Consider the following 27,852-nt stretch of genomic DNA (forward strand, 5'->3'; position numbering starts at 1 on the left):
ATGCCGTTTAAAAAATGGCAACTTCACGAAAAAACAGCGGTTCCTCAAACGAATTCCTTTACGTGGAATGTGTCGACAATGTCGCAAATAGATAAGCCACGCTATGTTATTGTAGGTTTTCAAACCAATAGGAAAGATAACGTCATGAAGGACATGTCAGAATTTGATTCTTGTAACGTGAAAAACATCACTGTGCATATAAATGAAAATAAGTATCCAAACGAAAATTTACGAAGTAACCAAACAATCATGTATAGGATGTTCCTGAATTTTCAAAAATCATATTATAAAAATATAGATTCGCCGTGTACATTTTCCGATTACAAAAGCAAATATCCTTTGTACATAATCGATTGCTCGTATCAAGATGAATCCATAAAAGTACGCACAACAGATTTAAAAATCGAGATGAAGAGAAAGAGAATTTTAAACCAAACACAGTCGCGTACTGTTTGTTAATATACAATACTGTTGTCGCCTATTCGCCGCTAACCGGCAATGTAATAAAACAAGGTCAAACGTAGTATGAAGATCGTATTTTTGTTTTTATATGTTTAGGTTATTTGTTTTCAAAATATAGCTATTTAGAAACTGAATAATTTCGTCGATTTTCGTAAATATGCTACCGAACAAAGTGCCGGTTTCAACAATCGATATGATTTTAAAACGTTGGGCGAAATAAAAATAATCGTGACCGGCTTTGCAATATCGCAAAAAAAGTATGAAGCGCTCGGCATGTGAACTCTCCGGGTACGGTCGATGCTGATTATCGCGTCAAAATATTTGGGCGATAAAGAATTTACGGTGTAGAGGGTGATGAAAATCGCGCAATCGAAATTATTGATGGCGTTATACGTTTGGTAACATTTCAAAATTTTTTCAGCCTCATGAAAGTCGTTATTTACTGTTTTCAATAAATGCATTAAAGTCATTTTATCTATTTAATTTATCCAAATAAAGATATTTTATCAACTAAATAAGAAATTTTTATAGAAATGCTTTAATTATTTTTTCAAAGTTGGTCAGAAATAGAAAAAAGTAATTTTCTTTTAAAGATAATTAAAAAAACTGTCAATCTGAGGTGGTTTAACTGAGATATACAGTTGAAACTGTTAATTTCAAAATGATAATATAATAATTTAGTAAAAATGGTAATAATGATTAGCTTCATCATTGCAGGAAACGTTAAATTTCAAGGTATATTCAAATACTGGGAAATTTCATCAATATAGTTTAATGAAAATCTGGTCATAGTGTATCCTGAACGAACGTAAAACCTAGAACTAACAAAACTGATGACCTGCTAATTTCATTAACCCAGACCCTGCTATAAATGTCGTCCCTCAGTCTAAACAAACTTTCTAAAACGTTTAATCATGTTTGCTTAAATTCTCTTCAACAACTGAAGATCCAGAATAGTTGTTGCACTGGATATTGTTAATCCACCAGGTTGGACTAGAGTTGAACTCATCATCGCAAATCAGCTGATTTTCGAAATCGAGAGTTCTAAGGTTTAAATCCTAGTAAAGGCAATTAATTTTATACGGATTTGAATACTAGATTGTGGATACCGGTGTTCTTCGGTGGTCGGGTTTCAATTAACCACATATCTCAGAGATCGTCGACGTTGAGACTGTACAAGACTACACTTGATTTAAATTCATACATATCATCCTCATTCATTCTCTTAAGTGATTACCTTACGGTAGTCCCAGAGGCTAACAGAAAAAAGAGAAAGTGGGTATTACTGCGGGGAATTGATCCATACCATGCAATTTTACTCAATACGCCTCTACAAAATTCCCCATACGGGGTTGAGATCAAGGAATCATGTTGACCAATCAACAAGGTCACCACTTTTCTCAATACAGTGTTCAGGAGACATATGTACAAAACCAATAATACCATACGCTTTTCATGCAATACCAATAAAAATATAATTCTTGAAATTTTACTCAGAATTTTAAAAAAAATTAATATTTCAATTATCTGTATACTTTATCATAGTTTTCTTTTCACCCAGAAAACCCCCAAAAAAAATCCTTTAAGGAAATACCATAGAAAAAAATTTAACTGGTAATAAGATATAACGCCTAATTTTTCTCATTATATTTGTTACAGTGATTGGCAATTCGGAAGATCATACTGCACCATCAATAACTTCGTTGCAAATGTTACTGTTGCAGCTAGTGTATTTACTCTGACAGGAATATCATGCGACAGGTAAATAAGTATAAATAAATTTTATATTATTTTTCATTGGTTAAAGAAATAGTATATGTTACCTTTCCTTTCTTTTTTAGATAAACAGTTAAATAAAAGCACAAAGATTAATAGTATATGTGTTTTTCTTTTTTTGTTCGTGTCAACTGTGACATTATATCTTTTTAAAGACTAAATGTCAGAATCTAAAAAAGAGGATGAGTGTATTACATTATTTAACAAATGTAAAAAATTTTCTTTATGAAATAATGACACGTTTCAGTTTTTTTTTTTTTTCATTGTTATATGAACTGTTACATGAAAAAACAAGTTTCAGTGTACAAAATATGAAAAAAATAAAACTAAATTTTAAACCAAGAGAAATTAACTTTGATGTTTTTAAAATATTTATCCGCCAAAAAATAATTATTTTTTAAATAAGATACATTACATAAATTATAATTTAACCTAAACAATTTTTTTATCTGTTTAATAGAATGTAAATATTGAAAATAAAAATAGAGAGTGTAAAAAACATTGAAATTTACATTAAAGTGCCAGGGCAAAGATCATAGCCTTGAATCAAAAAATTTAGTTCAAGATAACAACTGACTCGTTCGTAGATCTGTGAGGAATGTTGGACGTCACATAATTCGAACTACGGGATATCCAAATTTCTGATAATACGATACATTTAAGAAATGTTTAAAAATTGTCAAAAGATGTCATGAAATTATTTCTGCCCAATTATAGTTGTGTCTTGTACTTTTTACAGTTTTTTAAAAATTACTCGGTAGTACAAGTACAACATAAAACATTCTTAAGTTTAAATTAAATTTGGAAAATTGTTTATTACACCTGAAAAATCTAAACTTTAATCCCTTTCCCTGGAGTATTTAAACGTTCGTCAAGGCAAATTTCCAAACTTTTTTTTTATTTTTTCTAAAAATCTTTTTAACTATACTCGTAGATACGTAAAAGCTTGAGGAACCGCAATTCTGTAGCTTTGTTCCTTTAAACGGTATACAGATATGGTCCTTCTATGGATTCTTCATTACACATTTAATATCTGACGCAATAATTTAACATCCTTCAAAATGAATAATTTTGTTACTTTTTCAAGAAGAAATTTTTAATTAAAATAAGAATCAAAATCAATTAAAGTATAAAAATGGATAATAAACACTGTATAGAATAAATTACGAACTTAATTCACTAGCAACCAGCTTAATTTTAAATAGATATTCGTCCAAAATTAATAATGTACAGATCAATAACAGATTTCAGTCAATAAATCAAAATACATTTTAGATAGCAAATAATAGATACTGCTGTATCGCTGATGAATAATGTTTTCAGAAAGTGAGGTACGATAAACCGTTACTTTGTTTATGTATCAAAAGAAACAAATGGCAACAGCGGAATAACTATTTAATAGAATTAAACTAAAATTGTCTGACATTCAAAGTAACATTTATAATATGGAAAATAACAGATGTTCGAGGAGTATTTACATTATTAAAACAAATTTTGAAAAAATATCGGCTCCGATATTTTATATAGGGTTTAATAATAAACTGTGGAAGAACACGAGCTGTGACAAGATTTTTATATTCTGAAGGTGCAAAACCGGCAGAAATTAACTTCTGGATGTTAAAACAGAAGCAAAAAGTCTATAACCATACAGATTGCTATAAGGGGATTGAACAGTTTAAACAAGATTGAACAAGTGTCGCCATGGTATCAGTTGTCATGATATCAGGGTAATTGGAACTACATATTAATCTCGGAAATCCAGAAATGGCTGGACGAAAAATAATGACAACTGGGGTACGAGTTGCCTTAGTTCCTGACCCCATCACGGCTGTTTTAAACATACCACTGCACGCGGGCGTTTAGACTTTCTACGTGTTACTATTGCTGAAAGGACACCGCAGAACACACGGTGTTCGAATATATTTGGTTCTTCAAGCAAAGAAAATCGTACTCGAAAGAATTTGGTGTGCTTACTTTAACATGGGGACTATGCTGCACAAAACGGGACGTTCGACCAAACGACCAAGCGTGGCACGTGGTGTCCACGATGTTGATCAAAATCATCCGTACAAAGATGGCAGAGGAAGTGCTGGGGTGAATAATTTCCTCTCATTTTCCCTTGGAGCTGGGTTCATTTTAAAGCAAGTCATGCACTAAGATGAAGTAACCGATAAAAAAAAATAAAAAAATAGGTGTATTATCACCAATTTTTATTGAAGACCGATTGGTAGCTTCGCTTGAAAACCGCATTAATGATCTTTTTGGCAAGAACAAATGCATAAAAATGTATTACATTGCTGAAATTTATAGGGTAAGTATTGTCACTGCCCATTCCATAATCTGAACTGTATTCTTTGACTGAATTACCGCAAAACAAGTTGAAGATGGGTTTCAAAACAGATTCCTCAAAATCACAGACATCCGAATTCAGATTTGTTCCGAATTTATACAAAAGATTTTAGTGGAAAGTACTGTTATTTTAAATTTTATAAGTTATCCTGAAACTTAGATTCAATATATTGAGGCGGAATTTAAGTATATGTGTGTGGAATGAAACATGCCTGAAGCCTTGAAAGAAGGCCTTGAAATCGGAAGACTTCAGAGGCACAAAAACAGTTACAGATAATTACAGAGACGTTAGTTTGCTATATATCTCAAGTGAATTTCATAGTAAAATATTAATAATAGATTGAGGAACAAAGCGGATTCATTAATGCTGAAACAACAGATGGGCTTTCGGAAGGGCAGATTACGTTCGGATGCAATTTTTACTTTAAAGTAAATAATATCCAAGAGAAGAGATTACAATCTTGAGAAACCAACGTAACATTCATTGATTTCATTAAAGCATTTGATTATGTTAAGCGCTCCATCCTATGTGATGTCCTTTAACCAAGAGGATTCTCAGCACACTTATTTCAAGTCCTGAAAGGTCTGTAGAGAAGATATTGATTGTGGTTGACGTGGATGGTGTCCTAACGGAGGCATCCCAATAAATAAGGAAGGGTGTTCGACCGGGTTGTTATATATCGCCAAGGTTATTTAATATATATGTTGACAACATGTTATGTACATGAAAATTGTGGGTTGTCTCTGGTATACAGCACTCAGCCAACACTTGGATAAACCCTTTAAAGTATTCTGGTGATAGAGTTATGATACAGGAAAGTGAAGACAAATTGAAGAAAGCGGTATTTATTTGGAAAAGATTGGAAAGCAATATAATTTAAGGATATCACCGATGAAAATTAAAACTATGTCCTTTAAAAGGAAGTGTCGAATGAGTACAAAGATGGTGATTGAGCAGGTGAGCATTTTAAATATCTGAGCAGTGATGTGACACAGGAGTTCGATGATGATGGATTTGAAAACCTTAGTGAATTTCAGCAAATATGTTGGAACATAAACAGGTAACTGAAAAATAAAACGCAAAGATACACGTATTAAATGTATTTCACCACAGCCGTCCCCACTCTATTATACGGTAATAAAATGTGAATACACACCATAAGCTGGATAGCAAAATTCAAGCGGTAGAGATTAGGTTTTTGCATAGTGTATATTGTTGCATAGGGAGGGATAGGATCAGGAATGAGGCTATACGAAGAGAGCTTTCAATAAAATCTTTATACGATAGAATAAAAAATAAAATAGATATATGTGGTGTTACGACTCGAGTAGACGACGCGAGAGAGGATACCAACATAGCTTATCAACCTGTGGAGAAAAAGAGACTTGGGAGACCCAGGAAACAATGGGTAGCGAAAAGGTCTACACAACCTAATCCCTGTAATGGAGAAGAAAGAAGAGAAGAGGAATAGAAACTACCTAAAGAAAAAATTCAAGACCTACGCGTTAACCGGTAAAGTAACGCTAACAATGTTTCGGGACTAATTTTTTATGATCACTTGGAAGAAAAACGTATAAACAGTGGGTAGTAGACATACTAGATAATAAAGTGAAACTCTTAATAACTATATTAGCGTCCGTCCTCATACCGCTGAAAAATTGGTTACGGAGAATTTGGTTACCATTAAATTTTTTTTTGTTTAGTCTTCTGAAAGTGTTTTTCGTGGCACCAAATTCGGCAACGATGAATGTGGTACAAGAATGGTTCACACACCAAAGACAATTCTTTACTACAGGAATAAGAAAGCTTACAAAAAGTTGGAAAAATTGCCTAAATATAACGGGAGATTATGTTGAAAAGTAGGGGTATTTACATTATTATTGAATAAATAATAATTTTTCTACAATCATAAGTCTCTTTAATTAATGAACGATCCTTGTACTTGCATCACAACTGCCACTTCGTCAGGCATGAGCTCAAGAACAAGTTTTTGTAACTTCGAGAAGATCTCTTTCATAGAAATTATGAACATTTAATGTTGTGTAATAAAGATTAAAATATAATACCTAAATTGTAGATTGAATTAAGTTAAACAACGTAAACGCATTTCTTCTGCGTTTTCTTACACTAATGTACGCCTTAGAATCTGGCACTTAACGGTCAAGTTATACATTTTTTTAACGTTCAATTTAATTTTTTTAAATTTACTTTTCATGCTGTCACCTTTTAGACCGACATATAATTTGTTACGCCATTCATGAATAATATGGGTACAGTCGTTTTGAAATTATAGCGCCACAAAAATATTTACATACACAAGATTTTCAGAGAATTCTACTTCTCTCTGTCGACAATCTGATGTAAAACGCTATATCATAGAAAAGGATATTGATTTTCATGCCCATTTTCAAAACTTTTTTTCTACTTAAGAGGTTAAAAGGAGTAATTGATTTATGTTGATACTTATGTGTGTTTAACAATTATTATTGTAAGTAATTAAACAACTAACATTTTAACTCTACAATTACAACCTTACCCTAAAAACGGAACTCGATATTAAATGTCAATCATTTAGTACTTTTCTCAACAAAAAAATATAAAAAAAGATTATTATTTCCTTCCCTGATAAAATAACTAGCGACCTAGTCAGAAGACTGGTCTTGTCAGACAGACCATCCAGAAATAGACTGAATGATAAACTAAGGTATTTTAGGATATTAAAACCCCAAAAAAGAAACACAAGATGACAAGGGTGTATAGAGGAAGCCCTTGCCAGCTAAAAACATGATCCATTTCTAAAAACATTTTGTCATATCGCCAAAGTCGGTGTAATAATCTCACAATTTTTAAAAATTCATCCTTAGTGTAGATTGGTAAAAAACTTAAACTACAATTATACCATCTATCGCCAAAGTTTACCCCTAGGTCATCATTTTCTCTTTCTTTTCCCCATCCTCCTGACGGCTTCCACCTCTGTTTCCAGGGTGTCTGAAGCTTCAGAGATAGAATCTTCCGATCCTCCTCAGTAAATCATGGAGGATAACTTACTGGGGGCATCAGATGGCTGCTGCTAGTCGAGAGCAATTCGCGTGCCGAGATCGAGCTCAGAGCGACACAAGCATGGAGGGTGCTAAGGTTGTGGAGTCTTCAGCATAAGATGGTTTTCAGTGTGGAGAAAACCACTATGATGTTTATGAAGGGCTGGCTAGCCGCAACCCGCCATCAGCGGGTTGTGATGGACGGCCTTTCAATTAGGTACGTCACCGTTCAGTAATATCTGGGTGTTATCCTTGATGAGAGGCTTCTCCGAGCACCTCCAGTTTGTGGCAAAGAAGGCTATTGATGCTTTCTTCGGCGTTTGAAGAGTTATCCATCCCGATTGGGGGTTGAATTACCGCACCATGCGTATTCTTTATAAAGGTGTCTGTGAGGCCATAATGTTGTACGCTGCGCCCATCTGAGCTCATCTTTTGCAATTTCAGAGTTATAGGGACATTCTTTTACGAGCTCAGCGTAATCGGTACACTACTCAATTTCTTTCGGGACATGGTGTCTTTAGGGACAGTTTGGCTAGGTTTAAGTTGGTTGACTCCGGCTTGTTTCCGGAATGTAGGATCGATGATAAGGTGGACCATGTCCGCGGTACGAAGCTGAGCGTACCAGAGTTGGTAGGGAACTTCAGAGAGTAAACTCCTTCTTGGATCTGCGAGTCAACTAGAGGACTCGCAGTGAGTGTATGATTATGGCTGGCTTCCTAAAATTCCTCGCCCAACGCAGGACGGCCGAGGGAATTTAGTAGAGTAGGAACCCGGGTGGCTAGGGTCCGTCTGGGCAGTTTGATTGACTGAAGGTAGGCGCTTCGGCAACGAGCCACGGTTATCTAATAAGAGGTGTCAATTGATTTGATAAGCTGTCGGCAGAGTTGCGGCCGCTGCCAACGGTCACGGAATTCCATGCTCCGGGGGGTGCGGTTGCGCTTTGACGAGGGCATTTTGAATTAGCATACGACACTGTCGGCGGGACGTGGCTGCACGCCATTTAGCCGTGGTGTGTAGCGGCGGTTTATGGAGGTGAATGTCACGCGGGACTCCGTGATGGAGCTGAGCGGGAGTAGGCGTTCATTCTCCTCTCCCCGGTAGACCAGACCGGAGTCCGTAATTAGCTTTGCACTCAAGTTGAGTTATTAGCGGTAGCTGGGTTCATTAAGGGAACTAGGTCTAAATTTCGCTGTTGCGATCAACACTTTTTTGGTGGGAAGTTGTTGTTGTACTGCCTCGAAATACGAGTCATTCACAAAATTGGCTCATTAATTAGTAGAACTAGGCGCGGGGTTCGCGTTTCCGCGTGTAGGCTCTTAGCTTAGTTCTTGAGGGCTACGTAGTAGCATTAGGTGTCCAAGTCTTCTTCGAAAGGCGATTTTACTGGGGCGGAATTACTGATGTAGATGTCCCTCGGGGCATCTGCATCAGTGGCATCTCACCTGGACGGACTGAACACTGTGGAATGTGATCAGTACGAGGGCAAGATGACCTCCATTAAAGCCACTACTGGCAAGGAACGGAGGGGGTGGTATACCGACCGAACAAGCTACGTTGGCGGGATCTTCTCTCCTCGGGAGGTAATCGAGATAGGGACATCAGATGATACCGACATAGATGGTGCGGTGAGCATTGCATCAGAGCGTAAAGTTCATGCACTTCCCGCTAAAATGTTTGGGCCGAATAAAGAGCTCGGTCTCTCTTTTAGAGGCCTCCAAATGTTCGAGAGCTCCATTCAATTTTTTTTAGGTTGGTAAGCAAGAAAGCTGATTCTCCAGGTATTCTCTTTAGTTTGGTAGTTTATAATAGATGATGCTAAATCACATACGCGCTGCGTCCCACTACCAAATTAGAAACCTCTGTAATCGTTTTAAATCTGCTAAATCAAATTTTAAATCTCATTCCTGAACCTTGAAAGAATATAATCTTGATTTGGACTCAATTCTGGTTTTATATTTCATTTTTCAGAAACATTTACAGAAATTACGTATATAAACCCTTTTGCAATACATCCCCACTTTTCTCCTGTTATGGTCAAGTCATCTGCAGTTTCCATAAACTAAGTGAATGTTTTATGCATTCTTATACATAAAATATTACACTAATTCAATTTGTCTTTAACTTACAGTTATATTTAATTGTTCGTTGCATACTTCAGTTGGTCCGACAAAAAAAACTACTGTATCTCTCGCCTATTATCCAGTGATAAAATAAAACACTTCAAGGTTGCACATATACAAATTACTAGTAATTTTTTTTTTTTTTTAACTATAAGAAAATTTTATTTTATGTCGATATTATGACGAATTAATTTCCTGATACGTAAATTCAAAAACGATATACAATCGGTAAACATAAAAATAATCAGTAAATATAATAATAATAATAATATATTTTAACAAATAAAGAATTTCGGGTGATTGTATCATAAATGTCCGGAGGTTAATCGTTTTACTAAAGTAAATACTTTCTACTGACCACCCACATTTTACAACTACTAAAGTGAACGTAAAATTGGAATCACAAATTTCCTTAATGCCCAGTCCTGTTTACACGTATATTAAAACGAAAGAGAAAATGCATTACGCTTTGAGAAATATCAGACAGATGGTTTTTTATGTACACAAATAAATATATGTTTCACAAAACCGTGTAACACACGGATTTAAAAACGTAAATACAGTAATCTGTTTTTGTTAGTAATATGTATTTTTTATGTAAAAGTAACGAAAATTTTATCTGATCCTCTCAGATTATTGGGGAAGAATGATATACTCTAATGTTAGTGACAAATGGGTTTATATTCAATCTGAAATTTTCAGCACATCAGAAAGTATATAATATCAAAAGTAAATGAGATTTATGAAGCTATCCGTCTCAATTTATAAATATTATTTTATTTTACTACAGCAATATTATGCATTCAGTAAACTTTAACATCAAAGGATATTAAATGAATACTCTATTTTCCTTATTAATGATTTGAAAATAATTTTTCAAAAAACATTTAAACAGGAATAATTTTTATCATGACCACGGATTAAAAAACTTAAACAAAGCTTGAAAATATTTCAATGAATGAAATTTGTTTATAAATACATTATAATAATATTAATTTGTCAATCAAAATAACTTTTTATTAAACTTTTTCCCCCTGCCTCCCGGAACCAGACCCCCCAATTAAGCATGAACACGGTTCCGGGAGGTGCCTTTCCCTGTAGTCTCCAGATGAGGGATATGCCAGGCCCGGCAATGCCGTTCCCGGCCACCATCACCCAGTAACCGGGACTCGGTCCTTTGTGCTTCGCCTCTAACCGGGACACCCCCGTAGGGACGGCCCGCTGGGAGTCAGTCTTTTAGCTCAGGGGCTCAAGAGATCCCGCACAAGCGAACACCAGCTCCGTCCGGAGTTGTCCCTCACCCCCTCGCTTCCCGATATTTTAGTTGCAGTTTTTATTAAACTTTAGAACAAATAAAATTTACTTAAAAAAGAAAAAAAATTACTGATTATTTAATTCTTTTTTAATCGAGTCAATTACAACTTATTAACTTAATGGCATTTCTTTTTAATTTAGGAGTAAACCCAAAGTTTGTAAATTAAAAAGTATAATTGTTTACTGTTTTGAATTTATGTATTTTGGCTGGTTTTATCTATCTTTTATTTAAACATTTTCAGGTCTAAAAAAAACAGTCGGCTGTATATAAAAAAGCAAGAACTAGATTCTTGATCTTTATAAGTTTGTTACTTTAATGCCCATCCTACTGGTACTGAATAATGTTAATGAAAAATGTTAATTCTCTACTTTTTATATAGTTGTTGACACAAGTGTCATAAGTGACATAAGTGTCTACGGCAAAATTAAATTTTTCTGAAGTAAAAGTGACATTAAGTCAGATTTGTTTTCTCGGATAGTAACAGTATTCCCAGCCAGCAGCTGTAAAGAACAGTCAAGGAAACGAATATCATCTACATTCTAGAAACTTCGGCATTTTGAACAGTATAACAGTATATTTGGGTTATTGAAGACAACTAGAAGCCACTTCAATACTTTTGTAAATAAAGGTGGCATATTATGTTTGTTTTTCAAGAGAATGTAGTTTTCATTAAAAACTCCTTTTTCGTATCAGATCGCTCACAATCTGAATCTATAATTCATATTAAATTATTACACTTCACAGCTTAAAAAAAATTAAGTTCTACAATTTTGTATTTAAATTTTTTTTTTTTCTTTAACGAAGAAGCAACTGTACTTCTTGTACCATACATATAACTAAAATTTTAAAACAATTACAGATTTGGTATAAATATTAGATGATTCAACTTATCAACATGAATAAACTCAGATATTTTGAACGTAATATATTCTCGTTAACAAATATGTTATTAGTGTTAAAGTAGAAAATGATGACTTATGATAAACCTATTAATGGACTAATTATTATAGATTTAATTTTTATTTTAATGCCTTTTCCAACTTCTCTTTAACATCCTTGGAAGATTTATCGATATATTTTGTTAATGTAAATCTTACAAGATTTTATTATGTCCTACTTTATGGTTAATTGATTCTGTCAATTACGAGTTACACTCAATGTAAATCGATGCGTATAGTAATATTATCATTGTTGTAAGCATTTTCAACTGACTTCCGCTTTTCTACGCGAGTGTTTACAGCTATAAAGGCCGTCTCTCACACCCTGCCGCCAAACTCTTCTATCCAGCCAACTTTCCTCTTCCAAATCCATTACCTCCATCACTCCAGTCATCCACGTTTCCTTTTCTTTCCTGAAATCCATTTCAACATCCTCCTAGCCCATTTATTCTCCTCCATTCTTCAAACGTGCTCGTATCATCGCAGTCTTATTTCCTCCAAAACATCTATCACTGTACCGGTTGCCCCATGCACCGCATTCTAGAAACTCCACAACTCCTGCGCAGCACATCCATCACCACTGCCAACAACCTTCCCTCACCTTTATTTCTAATTTCCCAGGCTTCTGACCCGTACAATAAAATGCTCTCAGTAACGGTCTTGTACAACCTACGTTTATTTGCTTTCCGTATCCCTTCAGACCACCAAAAGAACTGCACCTTTGGATAGTCATCCGCCTCAAACCTATACGACCACTTAACCTATTACACTATTTCCTTCCTGTGATAAAATACAGCTGAGGTAGGAAAGGTACTTAAAAGTTCGCGCATGTCTCGATGATATTCCCATCTATAGTCAAGTCATCCCCTTTTGCATCAACCATTATGTACTTCATCTTACTAAAATCTATCTTCAAATCCTACCTAATAAATGTTTCCGTGAATTTTCTTATCACATAGCTAATGTCAAACTGATCTGTTGCTATGATGACCTGATCATCCGTAAACAACATCATATATATACTCACCATCCACCTCCACTCCCAACCTTCTACATTTTTTCCGCCATTCTTCCAATACCTTATCCAAGTAAAGCTTAAACAGAGTGAGAGAAAGGCAGCAACCTTGACGTAAACTCAAACAGAAAAAACTGTTTTAACTGATTATCCTTAGAGTAAAAAAGAGTTTTGTTTTGTTTTTGTAACAAATACACAATATAAGTTATATTGTTAATGTGTCATCCTAAAGCAAAATAAATCCAAGACTAAATAATACATAGAGACATTGACTGTATTGTAATCGATGATTTTGTACTTTTGGATTCGGGGATCTCAAAATTAATAAAAATACAAAATCTTGATAAGAAGAGCTTTTATGACGGATAGCTCAAATGTACGAGAAAGTAAAAAAAGTAATAAAAAATAAAAACAGAAATCTAGGTAACAGGTAAAACTATGTAGACACCAGATAAAAGATGTATACTATTCTGAAGAAAAAGTGGATTATTAACATAATAGTTCAGATAGTAAAAAGAGAAAAATCATAGAAAAAATCGTAATATTATTTTTGTTAAAGAATTTCGGTTCTCAAAATTTACCTCGGGCCTAAATAATGGGGTTGTGTTATTAAACGCTTCTACTGATTCAATAAATTTTAAAGCACTCAACCCTTTCAAAATGTTATTTAACTAGAGAAGATAATACAAAGAATCTTATTATAGTGTGTGATTTTTTTTTTTTAAATAATAAATATTTAATGAACTACTACAATAAACAACCACAGCAAACAACTTTTATTATGAAAACCAACTATGGTTATATATTCTCATATTAAACGTGTAACATTAAAGTTACGTGTTTACATTAAAATTATTCTACTCGCGTTACATCTTAGCAATTAATTTGAAACTTCACTCACTTCATAACGACAATAATTAATGGAGTACAGTCTTTCGTATTCCCCAATGACTGTTCTGTTAAGCTATTAAATTTCGTTTAATCACTGAAATATCTCTACATAAAATAACCGAATAAAATCTAAACAAAAAGCATTACTTAAACTTTTATTATATTAAAGTTAAAGCAGCAGATTCATTCTGTTAAAAAAGGCATAATTTTAGAACTTTTGCGTGTTTTTCACGTGCTTAAATTCAAGTAAATATAAGTTTAAATAAAATAAAGAGAATGGAAGTTTAGTTTTCTTTTAGTTCTCTTTAATTTTGTTAAAGACAGGCTACAGTGATCAAATTAAATTAATTAATAGAAAATTGACTAAGCAAACAAAAAGATCAACCCTAATTTTGTTCCCCCTTATTATTAAGCGAATGTTAAGCGTCAAGCTAATCGGTAAAGATATTTATGTTTATTACACGATAGGACCAAAATTTATCATTTTATTTTTAGAGTATTTCTAATGGAATTAGTTATTTTGAATGAAGTGTCTATAATATAATGTGTTTTTACTGACTTTTCGAATAAAACTACAGTATTACTTTCGATCGCATTGTTGGAGGGGGAAATGAATTTTCTTTACGTTTTGATGCATGAGAAGCACGAAAATACGATTTACTTAAATCGGATTTCCTATATATATAAACACATGTAAAAATTTGATGAAGATTGGTTGTATTTTTCTTGAGCTCTGCTCAATATAGCGTCGAAAAAAGAATTGAGGTTATGTTGACTGTGTAGTAGCATATGTTTCTTATGCGTTTATGCAGTGAGTCACAGTGGTGAGCGAGTTGAAACTTGTTCCTTTTTTATTTTATTTTTTATTGTAGTGTTTATTGACATGTAATTATTTTTTTACGGATCAAATTTTACTTTTTGGTAAAACTTTAGATTAGATTGAGTTGATAATTTGGATACGAATTACAATATGGAAAAATCGGTCTTCTTGCGCAGAAATGCGCAAAAATGTTTTTTTATTTAAAAATTTTATTGATGATGGCAGTAGTTTTGAAATAAATAACTAAGAGAGTCGTTCAAAAAGATATCAGGTTGACAAAGAAAATATATGATTTTTAAAAATTATTTTTTCAATCTAGTAACAGTGCAATTCGATACATTTAAACACCCACTCCAATTTTTAAATACCCTCAGTTTAATGTGATCTGTTCAACGCTGCAAAAGAGGCGGATGTCTCAGCTTTGACATAATCATCTGAAGTGAATCTTCGCTCAGTGAGCCATTTCTTTAAGTTTGAGAAGAGGAAGTAATTCGGCGAATGCGGGACATGTGGATGTACTCCGAAGCATAGGTCATGGAGTTTTGCAGCAACATCCGGGATTTGTGTGCAGGCGCATTATCATGGTGAAGGAGCACATTCTGTTTGGTCAGATGAACACATTTAGCCTAAATAGCATCCTTCAATCGGTCCAGTAGTGAAGCTTAATTCTCCCCGGTGTTTATTCTCCCTTTTTCCCGGTAGTCTATGAACATCACACCACAAGATCCCAAAAAATCCAAGCCGTGACTTTTCTGCACATAAAACCGTTTTCGCTTTATTTGGCGCAATTTCATCTGCTTCCATCCACTGTTTAGACTGCTGTTTGGTCTGTGATGTGTAATGGATTCTGTCTCATTTACTGATATAAAATGTTCGTTAAACTCAAGAGAATCGCTTTTAAATCACCCTAAATACCCTTAAGTAGTATTCAGTCGACTGCGTTTTTGGTTAACAGAACAAATGCGGCACCCATTATGCGAAAAGTTTTTTCGTACTCACAACATTCGTGTAAAATGTATTAGACACGATTTGTTAAAATGGCTCCAATGTCAGTAATCTCGCGTACCTTCATTAGGCGATTATTTAATTCAACATTGTCCATTTTTATGACAACTTTGCTAATCAAAACGATTTTTGGGCGTTCTGAGCATTCATTATCTTGAATACGACCACGGTTAAATTCTTTGGCCAACATATTTACCTTCGAAAAGAAGGGCAAGAATCCTTTAATGTGGAATCTAATTCTTTTTGAATGTTTGTCGTGGTTAAACCTTTTACAACCTAGTATTTTATAACACCTCGAACTTCAATTTTATCTATTCTCCAGAAAAGTTATGACTTTTTTTGTTTTACTCAATCGTTAGTATGAAAACTACTAACGTTTTAAATTAGTATTGGATGAAGATATTAATTTTCAGTATTTTATGTAGTTTATTACATTAAATGTTGGGTTTTGAAAATTATACAAAAAGATATAAAAAATGTTATTGCCAAAAACAAGTCATTTGGTGGTTGTACTTGCGCCATCTCTAAGTGAAGTCGAAAACTTTCCAGATATTTCTATATTTCTGGCCTCCGTGGCGCGAGTGGTAGCGTCTCGGCCTTTCATCGGAGGTCCCGGGTTCGAACCCCGGTCCTGCATAGCATTTTCATACGCTACAAATCTCATTCATCTCCTCATACTCTGAAGCAATACCTAACGGTGGTCCCGGAGGTTAAAAAAAGAAGGTATTTCTATGTTTTAGTAGTTTAATAATTCTATTAAATAAATAAGAAGTATTTTTTTGTAAATGATTGTGTTTAAGAATCCTGAATAAAAATGTAATCTTATCCGCAGAAGATTTTGATTAGAATTCTTTTTTATTATTAGAGCGCATTAAAGTCCCACAGTAACTACTATAAAAATATTCAGATATCAGAAGTGGTCCGACCGAGATCAGCTGATACTGATCGGTCAAGAACAATCGGATTAGATGGGTTCTCCCATCTTCCCAAATCAGCTGATTTGGAAGTCGAGAGTTCCAGCGTTCAAGTCCTAGTAGTCAGTTACTTTTACACGGATCTGAATACTAGATCGTGGATACCGGTGTTCTTTGGTAGTTGGGTTTCAATTAATCACACATCTCAGGAATGGTCGAACTGAGACTGTACAATACTACACTTCATTTACACTCATACATATCATCCTCATTTATCCTCTAAAGTATTATATGAAAGGTAATTACCGGAGGCTAAACAGAGAAAAGAAAGAAAAAGATGGGTTTCCCACTAATCTAATCCGATTGTATATGAAATTCAAACTATTCAAATGAAAAGATAAAGTGAAAATTAGTAATTCATTAAAAAACTCTTAGCATAGTTGGAAAAACTTATATTTTTTTAGATGTTTCAATCTCTTTCGGCAGACCAGTCATGTATGGTCAAAGTACGTGGTTTCAATTGAAAATAAATCGTGTAACGCTGTGGGTTATTTGGTCGAATCCATTTTTTCTATAATGATCCCATTTTAATACGAAACATACTGTTTTTATCCTACAATGAATTCTACAGGATGAATTCAATAAGATACGAAACGAAATACTATTAAGATTTCTATTTAAAAATAAATTGCGATACATTTTGTTCATCAAACTCTTTCGTTGAGATCTAGTATATAAATGGTTTTAAAAAACATTAGCTCAACCTAAATATGTTGATGCATGGAGTTAATATATAGACAAAAAGTCTTATATTGAAATATAAAAGAAACTTCATGTAGTAGGAAAATGTTCTAATAAAAGTTTAAGCTTGGCAGAATGTATTTTGATTTGATTTTTTTCATAGAGCTCAAGATGCAATTGTCCATAGAGTTTCATCTAGAATTAATAAAAATGTCTTATATTGAAATGAAAAAGAATTCTTTATGTAGTAGAGAAATAATCGAATGACGTTTAATATACAAATTAATGCAAACCATAAAGTCCTACTTGCACATAGATAATTTTTTTTTGTAAAACGTTTTAATTATTCAAAGAGATTTATTGGTTTATGTTTACTTTTTAAATAATAGAATAAAGTTTATACGTTGTTTTCGTTTACAAACTTCTCTTTTGTTTGATTCAAGAGAGATTACTTCCACTTGTAGAATAAAGGCACATTTTTTCCTGGAAGAAAAAAGGAAGACTTAATCATGTAATCGTGTAGATAATAAGGTGGTGTGGTTCACACATCATTATTATATTGTAATGGAAGGTAGTCTAAATTTATTAATCTGAATTTTTATTAAAATGGCATTGCCATTTCATTACGAGAATGCGATAATTTTTCAGCAGAATAATGTAATCCTACGAGTATGGAGTACGTATGAGTGTATTGCAGTTATATGGAAAGTTCAGTTAGAAATTTCGTACGAAATGTGTACTTCAAAAACGTCGTCTCGCTTCACCACCAAAAGGTTGTGCATACCCATTCTACGCAGCGTAAAAAAATTAAGAAAAGAAAGTAAAATTAATAGGATTTTTATAAGGGTGATGAAATAAGGAAAGAAATCAATTTTTGTAGTTGCTGTACATTGCGATCTTTATATGTATTATTGAATGTGAGATCAGTCTGTACTGTACATAATTTTAATTTAGACCCTCTGTCTTAAGTGTAAATTTGGTTTGGTTTTAAAACTCCAGTATGATTTTTGTGTTTTGTAACTTTATCAAATGGAAGCGACAAGATAAACATTTGTCTTAAAAACTTTGTCAATTTCGTAAGACCGTCTGTTTGATGTATGTAATCGTAAGGTATTTAGTTTAATTTCTATTTAAAATAAACAAACATTTAAATTAAAAATAAGAAAAAAATTATAAATAAAATAAAATATTTCTGTGGTTTAAATAGCATGTTGTGTATAAATATATCTGCGTTAAACACATCTGACCATTTTATTACATTAATTACTTACGTGTAGTTGCATTATTAGCTGCAAAAAGAACGCCTGGAAGTAATATTTTTTTAGTTAATTTTAAAAGCGAGTCGCTAATAATTTTTAATTAATTTAAAACTAGTTATTTTTTTATGATGACGGGTATCGACTGTTTTGGCACTTTGCCTTATGAAAATGGAAATTTTTAGGCTATGAAAAATGCCACGCCTGAAGATTCGAACCCGGGAACTCCGGCTGAAAGACTAAGATGCTACCACTCCGCCACAGAGATTGACCGTTATTATATTTTCATCTTTATTAAAGAATTTATATTGTTATTTGTTTTTTATTTAATTTTTTTTCTAACGGAATTAATTAAAAGTAGTCTAGCTTTAGCTGTCAGCAAAATACGGCAAAAATTCGTAATCAATTCTGGCATAAGGTACGAGTATTCAAACCATGCTGTGTTTATTTAATTAAAACATTGTTTTTGTAGAAGTTAGTGTGTTTGTCGAAAATTTAATATTGTTCAAGCTTGCTGACAATTGGATTCTTTACGTTCATACAAAATGAGCATGTTATGTTTAATCTCTTTTTATGAGTGTATGTTTCTGCGAGTGAGAGGATAGACAATCAAACACAGATAGTAATAACAGTAATAAATAATTAAAATATATAATTCACAACATATAATTAGGAAATATTGTACTGCTTAATTTAAAAATCGTCAGCTGGAAAGTAGGAATATTAAGGTAAGATAAAATAATAGAATCAGTAAAACTAGAATACTACTTAGTAATCTTGTAGAATAATAAGCAGAGGTGAAATATTACTAAATATAAAAATAATGACATTATTACTCTGCTAATATATCCTGCTATAATTATCTTTGTAGGAAGATATTTAATGTAGACACCACATGACTTCCTTGTACGCCTATTAAATTACATTTACACGTTTTTTTTTTTTTTAAATGAAAAGTACATAAAATGTACTTCATTAAAAACTTCTGATATTATTTTTTTTTTTTTTTTTTGTTATTGAATTATTATTCATCATAATTTTTTTTTTACAATGAAAGGTTAATAGTTATTAATAAATCAATATATTTAAATTTAAAAAAAAGGGAAATGAAGTCTGATCCAAACCAATGTGCCTTCCCCTAAGATCCAATTATTTTATTAATTAAAATTTTATTTGGCTGTAAGTCTGGAACCAATAAAAATAAATACCACTTATAATACATGCGTTGAAAGGCTCTCAATGAGGTCTTACTACTGCAGTTAACAGAAATTCCAAAGTCCAAATATTTTGGATTTTGGACACTTTCAGTTCAGTCTACTGCAATCAAAACGGGAGATGCACAACTAGATGTTACAGCAGTCCTAAATCAAAAATTTCAACATCCTTCTGCTAATCGTTTTTTAATTATACGAGATACATACGTACGTACAGACGTCACGCCGAAACTAGTCAAAATGGATTCAGCGATGGTCAAAATGGATATTTCCGTTGAATCCTGAAAACTGAAATTTTTCGCGATCACAATACTTCCTTTACTTCGTAAAAGGAAGTAAAAAGGTAAAAAATTGCTATACCATCGTACATAACATTATAATAATTTTCAGTTGAAATCCTAAGCAGTTAATGATCGTACTCCCGAACTAGTTCCCATCTATAATGCCATGAACCTTTGCAACAGGCTGCCAGCTGACCCCAGTCCTTTCCGTTCAAAACGCCTGAAAATAAATCACACGACAGCACGACTGACGCTAGCCAGGGACTCCTCCACTAGGCGAAGTCAGGATATCGAAAAAGAGAATGAAAAATATCCTCTTGCTCTTCTGTTTTACATAAGAAACAGCATACAGTCCCTCAACCACAGCTTACAATTAAGATCTATTAGCTTAGACCTTGTTTTCATAAGCCATTCAATTGACGAGAAGTAATTTACCTACATAAGATAACTATTTCCTCCCGGATTCAAATTCAGCAATTTATAATGAGTATGACACAATGAAGACCCCGCTTTCAAAATCAGATCGTTTCTATACTTATCTCTCATCCTTCCCAACAATCTCTTCCTCTCGCCTCTCCAATTTGTTACATTATCTAATGCTAAAACTACATGGACAATAAATTTAATGCTAACGTCGACTATTCTTTAAACCCGAAGACATTTCTATAAGGAAAATAAACAAATAATATGTATTATAAGAAAATCAATTTTTGTAAATTGAGATGAGGAAATTTGAAAACTTTCATCTTCCAGTTTGATTTATAACAGTTCAGAAATGAATATTTTTTCCCTTTAATAAATATAAACACAAGATATTAAAAAAAGAATGAAAGGTTTAGAAGCATATAATTATTCTAAACAGTTATGTTTTTTATTTAAAAAGAATTAATAACGAAACTGATTAAAAGAGCTCTTTTTGGCTTAGGTTTTTGGCACGTTTGTTAATTAAATTTCCATCTTCCACGCTTGTGCGTGGAAGATGGAAATTTAATTATTGTAGCGTATGAAAAATGCTATATCTAACCGGGATTCGAACCCGGGACCTCCGGATGAAAAATCGATACGCTACCACTCCACTACAGAGATCGGCTATTAGTTTAAGAATGGCTGATAACCGGACAAACATTAATACAAAAACGCGCCTAAACTGCAAGCGAGAATAATAATAGAAAGATGTTTATTAGGTTTTTAATAAGTAATATTTTTAATACTCGTATTTTACAGAAATTTTTTTCGTGCTTTTGACTCGTTCATAAATTAGTATTAGGTTAAAAATTAGTAAAAAAGAATGAGTATTATCTTATTTCTGTCAAAAATCTTTTCTTTAGATACTAATTCTAAATAATGAAATAAAGTTATATAATTTAAAATAAAAATTGATTATTTTAATTGATATTTTTATTTTTAATTGATTATTTGACTGTAGGAAACTTTACAAAGAAATATATTGGATATCGACAAATATCTTGTTTATAGTTATCTAAAAGCGAAATATTTCAGTTTAAAATATCTGTTGCTAATGGCAATGGTACTTAATTAACAACCCCAAAATCCGGTATTTTAGTTATTTTAAGTCGGGGGAATGTTTATTTTCAAAATAAAACGTTTTCCAGTAACAGACTTTCTGTAGTTTGTAATGAAACTTTACAATGAAATTGAAAATTGTTTTTATTACAGTACATTTCAAATATATTGAGAGAAAATTTCGTAATTGTATATTCATTTAGTGCATCTATTTACACGTCAGTAACTGTACTTATACAGCTGTATTTTATCACAGTAGGATACATAGCAGAGCCAAATTTTTTTCTTAAAAAAGTGAAATACTAGAAAAACACAATGCATCTGATAACAAAAACACAAATCAACTGAAATTTCTGTTAATGTCGTACTAAATTAAATGAATGTAATAAATTCACTCAAAACAGCAAATTGAATCAAGATACAGAACTTAAATTATTCTCTTCTAAATGGAAAAAGTAAAAAAAAAAGAATATCAAGTTAGAGTATCATTAAAATATCTTGAACTATGTTTATTTTTCTCTTTAATTTCATTTTTATTCTATCATCGCGTACTTCTCTCTTTGTGTTCAAATTAATAAATGCTTTACTATTGCTGTTATTACATCTGTGAGCTTAAAATATTTAAGCTCACAATGATGTTAAACGGAAAAAGATTTTTAAAAAATAATGATGAAAATAAAAATATTTCTTTCGGCACGTCGGAAGGCGGAGGTAGGTTTCACCTGTGCTAAGTAGGAGATAATAAAGATTTCTACCTTAAAGTTAAGAAAACCTTTAAATTTACTCAATACGACAACGGTTGCATGTGAAAAAAGTTTCACATGTTTAGCATACAACAAGCTTCATCTTCTTACAATTCCAGATAATTTTGGTCATCCCTTGCGGTAAGGGTTGGTCATATCAAAAATTGTTTCAGGCAAAAGTTTTGGGTAATGTTTAGAGGACTAACGACCACTTTAAACAGATTCGATACTATCCCTATTAAGGAAGGTATGACTTTTTTTCTACTCCCTGAGCCAATGGTGTGATATAAATAAATTTACTTTCATAAGTTTTAGGCCCTTTTCCAGAGAGTAGTAGGAACTTTAAAAACATTCGATATTTTACTTAATATTCGAAAAAGCCCCCCATTTCCATATCCATGGTCCGATTTTGGCTGTTAATGAACTCTACCGAAAGTTTGGAAGAAGTTTTTTTAAGGAACAATTTGAAAGTGATTAGCGCAAAATTATGGCGTTATCGTGTCCGCAAGAAAGTTAAATACATATATATATATATAACAACTAATGATTGAACTTATGTACGTAATAATTTTTAAATTTTTATATAAAACAAAGAAAATCTGGGAGGTGGGTGAGAGGTAAGATTTTATTTGTCTGTCTGTTTTATGTATATAAAACAGATAAAACAGACAAATAAATGTCACACACATATATATATATATATATATATATATATATATATATATATACATATATGTGTGTGTGTGTGTATTTATAAACTTTTAAAACCACTGACGGTGGTTTTGGGGTCTGGAGGATGCGAAATGCGGTTATGTCGTAATTTTCCGGAAGTCGAATCATGGTGCCGATTACAATAGGTAGCTTTCTTATGAAATCTATCTAAAAGATAAAAAGATCTATGTTAATTGGCAAAAAGAAGGTTGAATCCCATGCTAATTAAACTAAAATCAACAACGAATTTAATTAAATAAAAAAGACTACCCACAGATCGTTTAAGTAAGACAATGCTGGTTGTAGTTTTCTTATAAAGCATAATAACATTGAGTGCCTAGAAAACTAAACTTTTTTAAAGAATTAACTAAGTTAAAAAAATCTTAGTCTAAATTTTATGATGTAAAATTTTTAACATAAGACTAAGAGAAAACAAAATTTAAAAAAATTATTCATCTTAAGTCCAATTTAAAAAACTGACCTGCATGGTAGCTAAGTATCGTAGTACCTAAGTATGTACCACCTCGGCATTTCGTACGGAGGTCCCTGGTTCGAATCCTCCGGTCAGGCATGGCATTTTTTCTTACGCTACCAATTTCCAACGGGTTATGACCACAGCTGTTGATGCCCGCTCTTTCATAACAAAAAACGATTAAAAACATAAGTTTTCTATATTTAATGTATATTTCTTTATTATACAAGGAAAATTAAATTGTTTTGAATTTACACTTTTCAACTTTAAATTTTGTTAGAAAATTTTTTTTTTTTTTACTGATATTTCATACTGTTATTAAATTATTTTATGTAGAGTAACATTTTATAATAAAAGATAAATCATCATGGGTGCGATTTTTTTTTTTTAATTTACATTTACCATATAAAATAAAAATAATCTGGGAGGTGGGTTAGAAATAAGATTTTATTTGTACCGTCTGTTTCTTTATGCTGTTGTTGAATGATTATATTTAAAGTAATAATATTGTAATAATAAAAGACATATCTTCATATATGTTATGAGTTCTTTTATTTAAAAAAATTTAATTGAAGTCCAGTAGCGCTAGTTTTATGAGTTAAAAATATACAAAAACATAATAGAACAGAAAGTTGAACATCAAATAAATATTTTTTTTTAAATTTAAATTTATTTTAAAGCAATTTAAAATTTTTAAAATCAAGTTTTTGTTCTTAAATAGAAAACCTAGGTATATTTATTATTGTTGCATTATATTTACGTCAAGAGATCTAATAAATTTTAACTCTAAGAACATAAAGAACTTTTCAGAAGCGTCAAAGAAGCGTTCAAAGGAACTACTATTTCCACATACTTTTAGCACTATGTTAGTAAACATTTTTTTTTAATTTTTAATAAAACTAACAAAACACACTTTGTTACAAATAAACTACCTTTGATTATGCTGTGTGTAATTAATATTATTAATTTCTCAACATATCATTTGTTTTGTGTAGATGATTTTGACAATTTTCATAAAAACGCAACTTTGTACAAATAAGCCATATCTCGATTGTTAATACATACTTCCACCAAACAATTCAACAAATGATTTGGTTACGGAAACATAATAATTCTTATACGGTTACACAAAAATAAACAAAAAAATTATAACACAACATAGGAAACATGACTTAGTCAGCGATTCAAAAACTTATTGTACGAAAATGGTTAGAAAATATGGCAAGCTATATTTATTGTTCATCTAATAGTACAATTATCTCGATCAATTTTTTATACCGAAGATCATCCTAAAATTAAAAAAAAACAAAAAAACACATACATAAAGCAATAATTCAGTTGATCCAGCAGTTATTGTTTTTTTTTTTAAAATTAACAGTTCAAACAAACGTACATACTTCCTTAGTTATATTCACAATACAATGGTGTAGTATTCATGTTCTTTCACGTAGTTTGCGAGATAAATGGCGGAATATAAATATTCTAGGAATATTGTATGACCTTCAAAAATTGTAACTCGTGTAACACAATCTCCGTATTTTAACACTATCTGTTAGCCGTATGATCTTCAAAAAAGGTCCAAGGATATATGTGTGACCACATATTTCAACGTAAATTTTTTTGCTCTTTTCATTGGTGGGGTCAAAAATAAGTCATTCCATGTGAAAAACCATATTAACTTTAAAACAAGATCAAGGTCATGTTCAAGGTCATCATAAGATATCCTCACAAATCTGAGAAACTTTTGTTTGGGTAATTTTTGTATTGCACACAGTTTACGAGAAAATCGCCTGCCGCGATTAAAATTAAACACTCTGTGTTTATATTGTATATATATATAGAAACATTCTCTAAAAAGGGAGAAGGGAGAAATACAGAGAAACAAGTAAGTGTTTTTAATAATAGAAAAAAGGGTAATGAAAATTATTGTAACCAAATGTAATAAAGATTGGCCAATAACAACAATTTAATGTTTTACTCGTAAAAATTTCATTCATATGTTTGATTACTGTATTCAAAGTAATACTAACAGTATTACTTTATATAATACTATTATTACTAAAATTTCAAAACACACATAACGCAATCACAGAAACTTAAATTTTTGCACTTATTTTACTCGACTCTTGGGAAGTCAAATGCAGGCAACAGAAGAAATTCAAGAGAAGCATGCTAGGGAAGACAAGGAATAGGGTAAGGAGCAGTATGATTAGAGAGAAATTGAAATACCTTGCCTTGCCTTGCCGAGCCAACTGGAAGATGAAAACTCTGGTGATTTGGGCGTATTGAAAGGATGGATGAGGAAAGATTACCAAAAAGGATGATGCATGCAGAAAAAACGGGTAGTAAACCAAGGGATAAACCGAGAATGAAATGGATGAATACAGCTATTGAGGAAGTGCGTAAGAGAGGGGATGTTGCGAGAGTAATGGAAGAGGCATGAAGAGTTCATGGATCGAGGCAGGTGGAGAAATTTTGTAGAAGGCCTAACCCGAGGAAATTTGTATTAAAGGGAGCTGAAAATGATGAATACTATTTAAAAACTTGTAACTTACATATGAGAACTCATTACTTTCTGAGAAAATTTTGTGTTAAAATTCCATTTTCATGGAAAAATGAGAAATGACACTTTTCTTTTAATAGAAAAGTGTCAATTATTCTTAAACAGTTATTGGCTACCATTATAAAAAAAAAAAAAGCTGAAAGTATTATATTAATATAATACAGAGGTTTCTTCTACAACAATTCATTCATAATAAAAATTATTAAAACCAGTCTAAAATAAACTTATTATCCGAGTAGTACACTGAAAATAGAAAATAAATAAATAAATAATTGATAGTCGTGAACTTTTTTGTCTGATATGCTTAGAATTGCTCATTTGTTAGGATTCTGAAGGATCCTAATAAATGGGTTGTTCAATAATATGTGGAAAGCAAAGGAAGGATGGGTTGTTTTTTCCTTTTTTTTTTAAATAAAGCTTATGAAGTTTCACACGATTTGTTTTTTTTTTAAATAATAAACAAGGTTCAGAAGTTTTTATATTTATCTATTTGTTTTTTCACAAAATTTTGTGATCACTTTACGACAAGAAATTTAAAAAACCACGCAAAAAATCTATCACTTTCTTACATTGTTTTTTCTGACATTAACTCTGTTATGGTGAGATCAGTCAACAAATTTATTTTATTCTTTATAAATTTATTTATACTTCTTGAAGAGAGAATATGTTATCGTACTTGTGTTACTTTAGTTATATATTACACTACTACATATATATACAAATATAATTGGACAACACATGACTTCCTTGTATACCTATTAAATTACGTTTACAATTTTTTTTTTAAATTAAAAGTACATAAAATGTACTTCACTACAAACTTCTGGTATTTTTTCATATATATATATATATATATTTTTTTTATTGAATTATTATAAGTCATAAAATCTTTTTTACAATGAAAAGTTAATAATTATTAATAAATCAATAAACTTAAATTAAAAAAAAAAGAGTGAAGTCTGATCAGAACCGATGGGACTTCCCCTAAGATTCAAATATTTCATAAACTAAAATTTTATTTGGCTATAACTCTAGAACCAATAAAAATAAGTACCACTTATGATATAACGTTGAAAGGCTCTCAATGAAGTCTTATTACTGCAGTTAACAAAAATTCCAAAATCCAAATATTTTGGATTTTGGACAAATTCAATTCAGTCGATTGCAATCAAAAGGGCAGGTGCACAACTAGATGATACAACAGAACTAAATAAAAAATTTCAACATCCTACTGCTAATCGTTTTTTAGTTATACGAGATACATACGTACATATATACATACATACGTAAGTACAGACGTCACGCCGAAACTAGTCAAAATGAATTCTGCGATGGTCAAAATGGATATTTCCGTTGAAATCTGGAAACCGAAATTTTTCGCGATCACAATACTTCCTTTACTTCGTACAAGAAAGTAAAAATGAATGTTTGTTTGTCCCGATGTCTTTCTATACCATTCATCCGATTGCGATGAAACTTTGGTGAGTTGTGCGCACGCCCACGAATGTTTCTAAATTAGTTTTGACCCGCTAGGTGGCGTCCGTGTCGAGATATTGACGAAGCAAACAATTAAATATACTAAGACTTTCTTATTCTACATATATATATATATATAAAAGGCAATGTTCGTATGTGTCTCCGCTATAGACTAACAACTGGTCCGATTTACACGTGGGTTTTAGCAAAATGGTCCGCGTTGTCCA

The 27,852-nt window shown here is 32.0% G+C and overlaps 1 protein-coding gene across 1 annotated transcript in view; it reads left to right on the forward strand.

Annotated features, from left to right (window-relative positions):
* LOC142321237 (tachykinin-like peptides receptor 86C) overlaps window positions 1–27,852 on the forward strand; it is a 392,020-nt gene that overhangs the window by 210,873 nt on the left and 153,295 nt on the right. Inside the window, exon 3 of the mRNA XM_075359233.1 lies at window positions 2,122–2,223. Within this exon, the coding sequence (XP_075215348.1) occupies window positions 2,122–2,223 (102 nt within the window). The remainder of the gene's footprint in view (window positions 1–2,121; window positions 2,224–27,852) is intronic.

This window comes from Lycorma delicatula, chromosome 3 (assembly GCF_047948215.1).
Source record: "Lycorma delicatula isolate Av1 chromosome 3, ASM4794821v1, whole genome shotgun sequence".
Classification (NCBI taxonomy): Eukaryota; Metazoa; Arthropoda; class Insecta; order Hemiptera; family Fulgoridae; genus Lycorma; species Lycorma delicatula.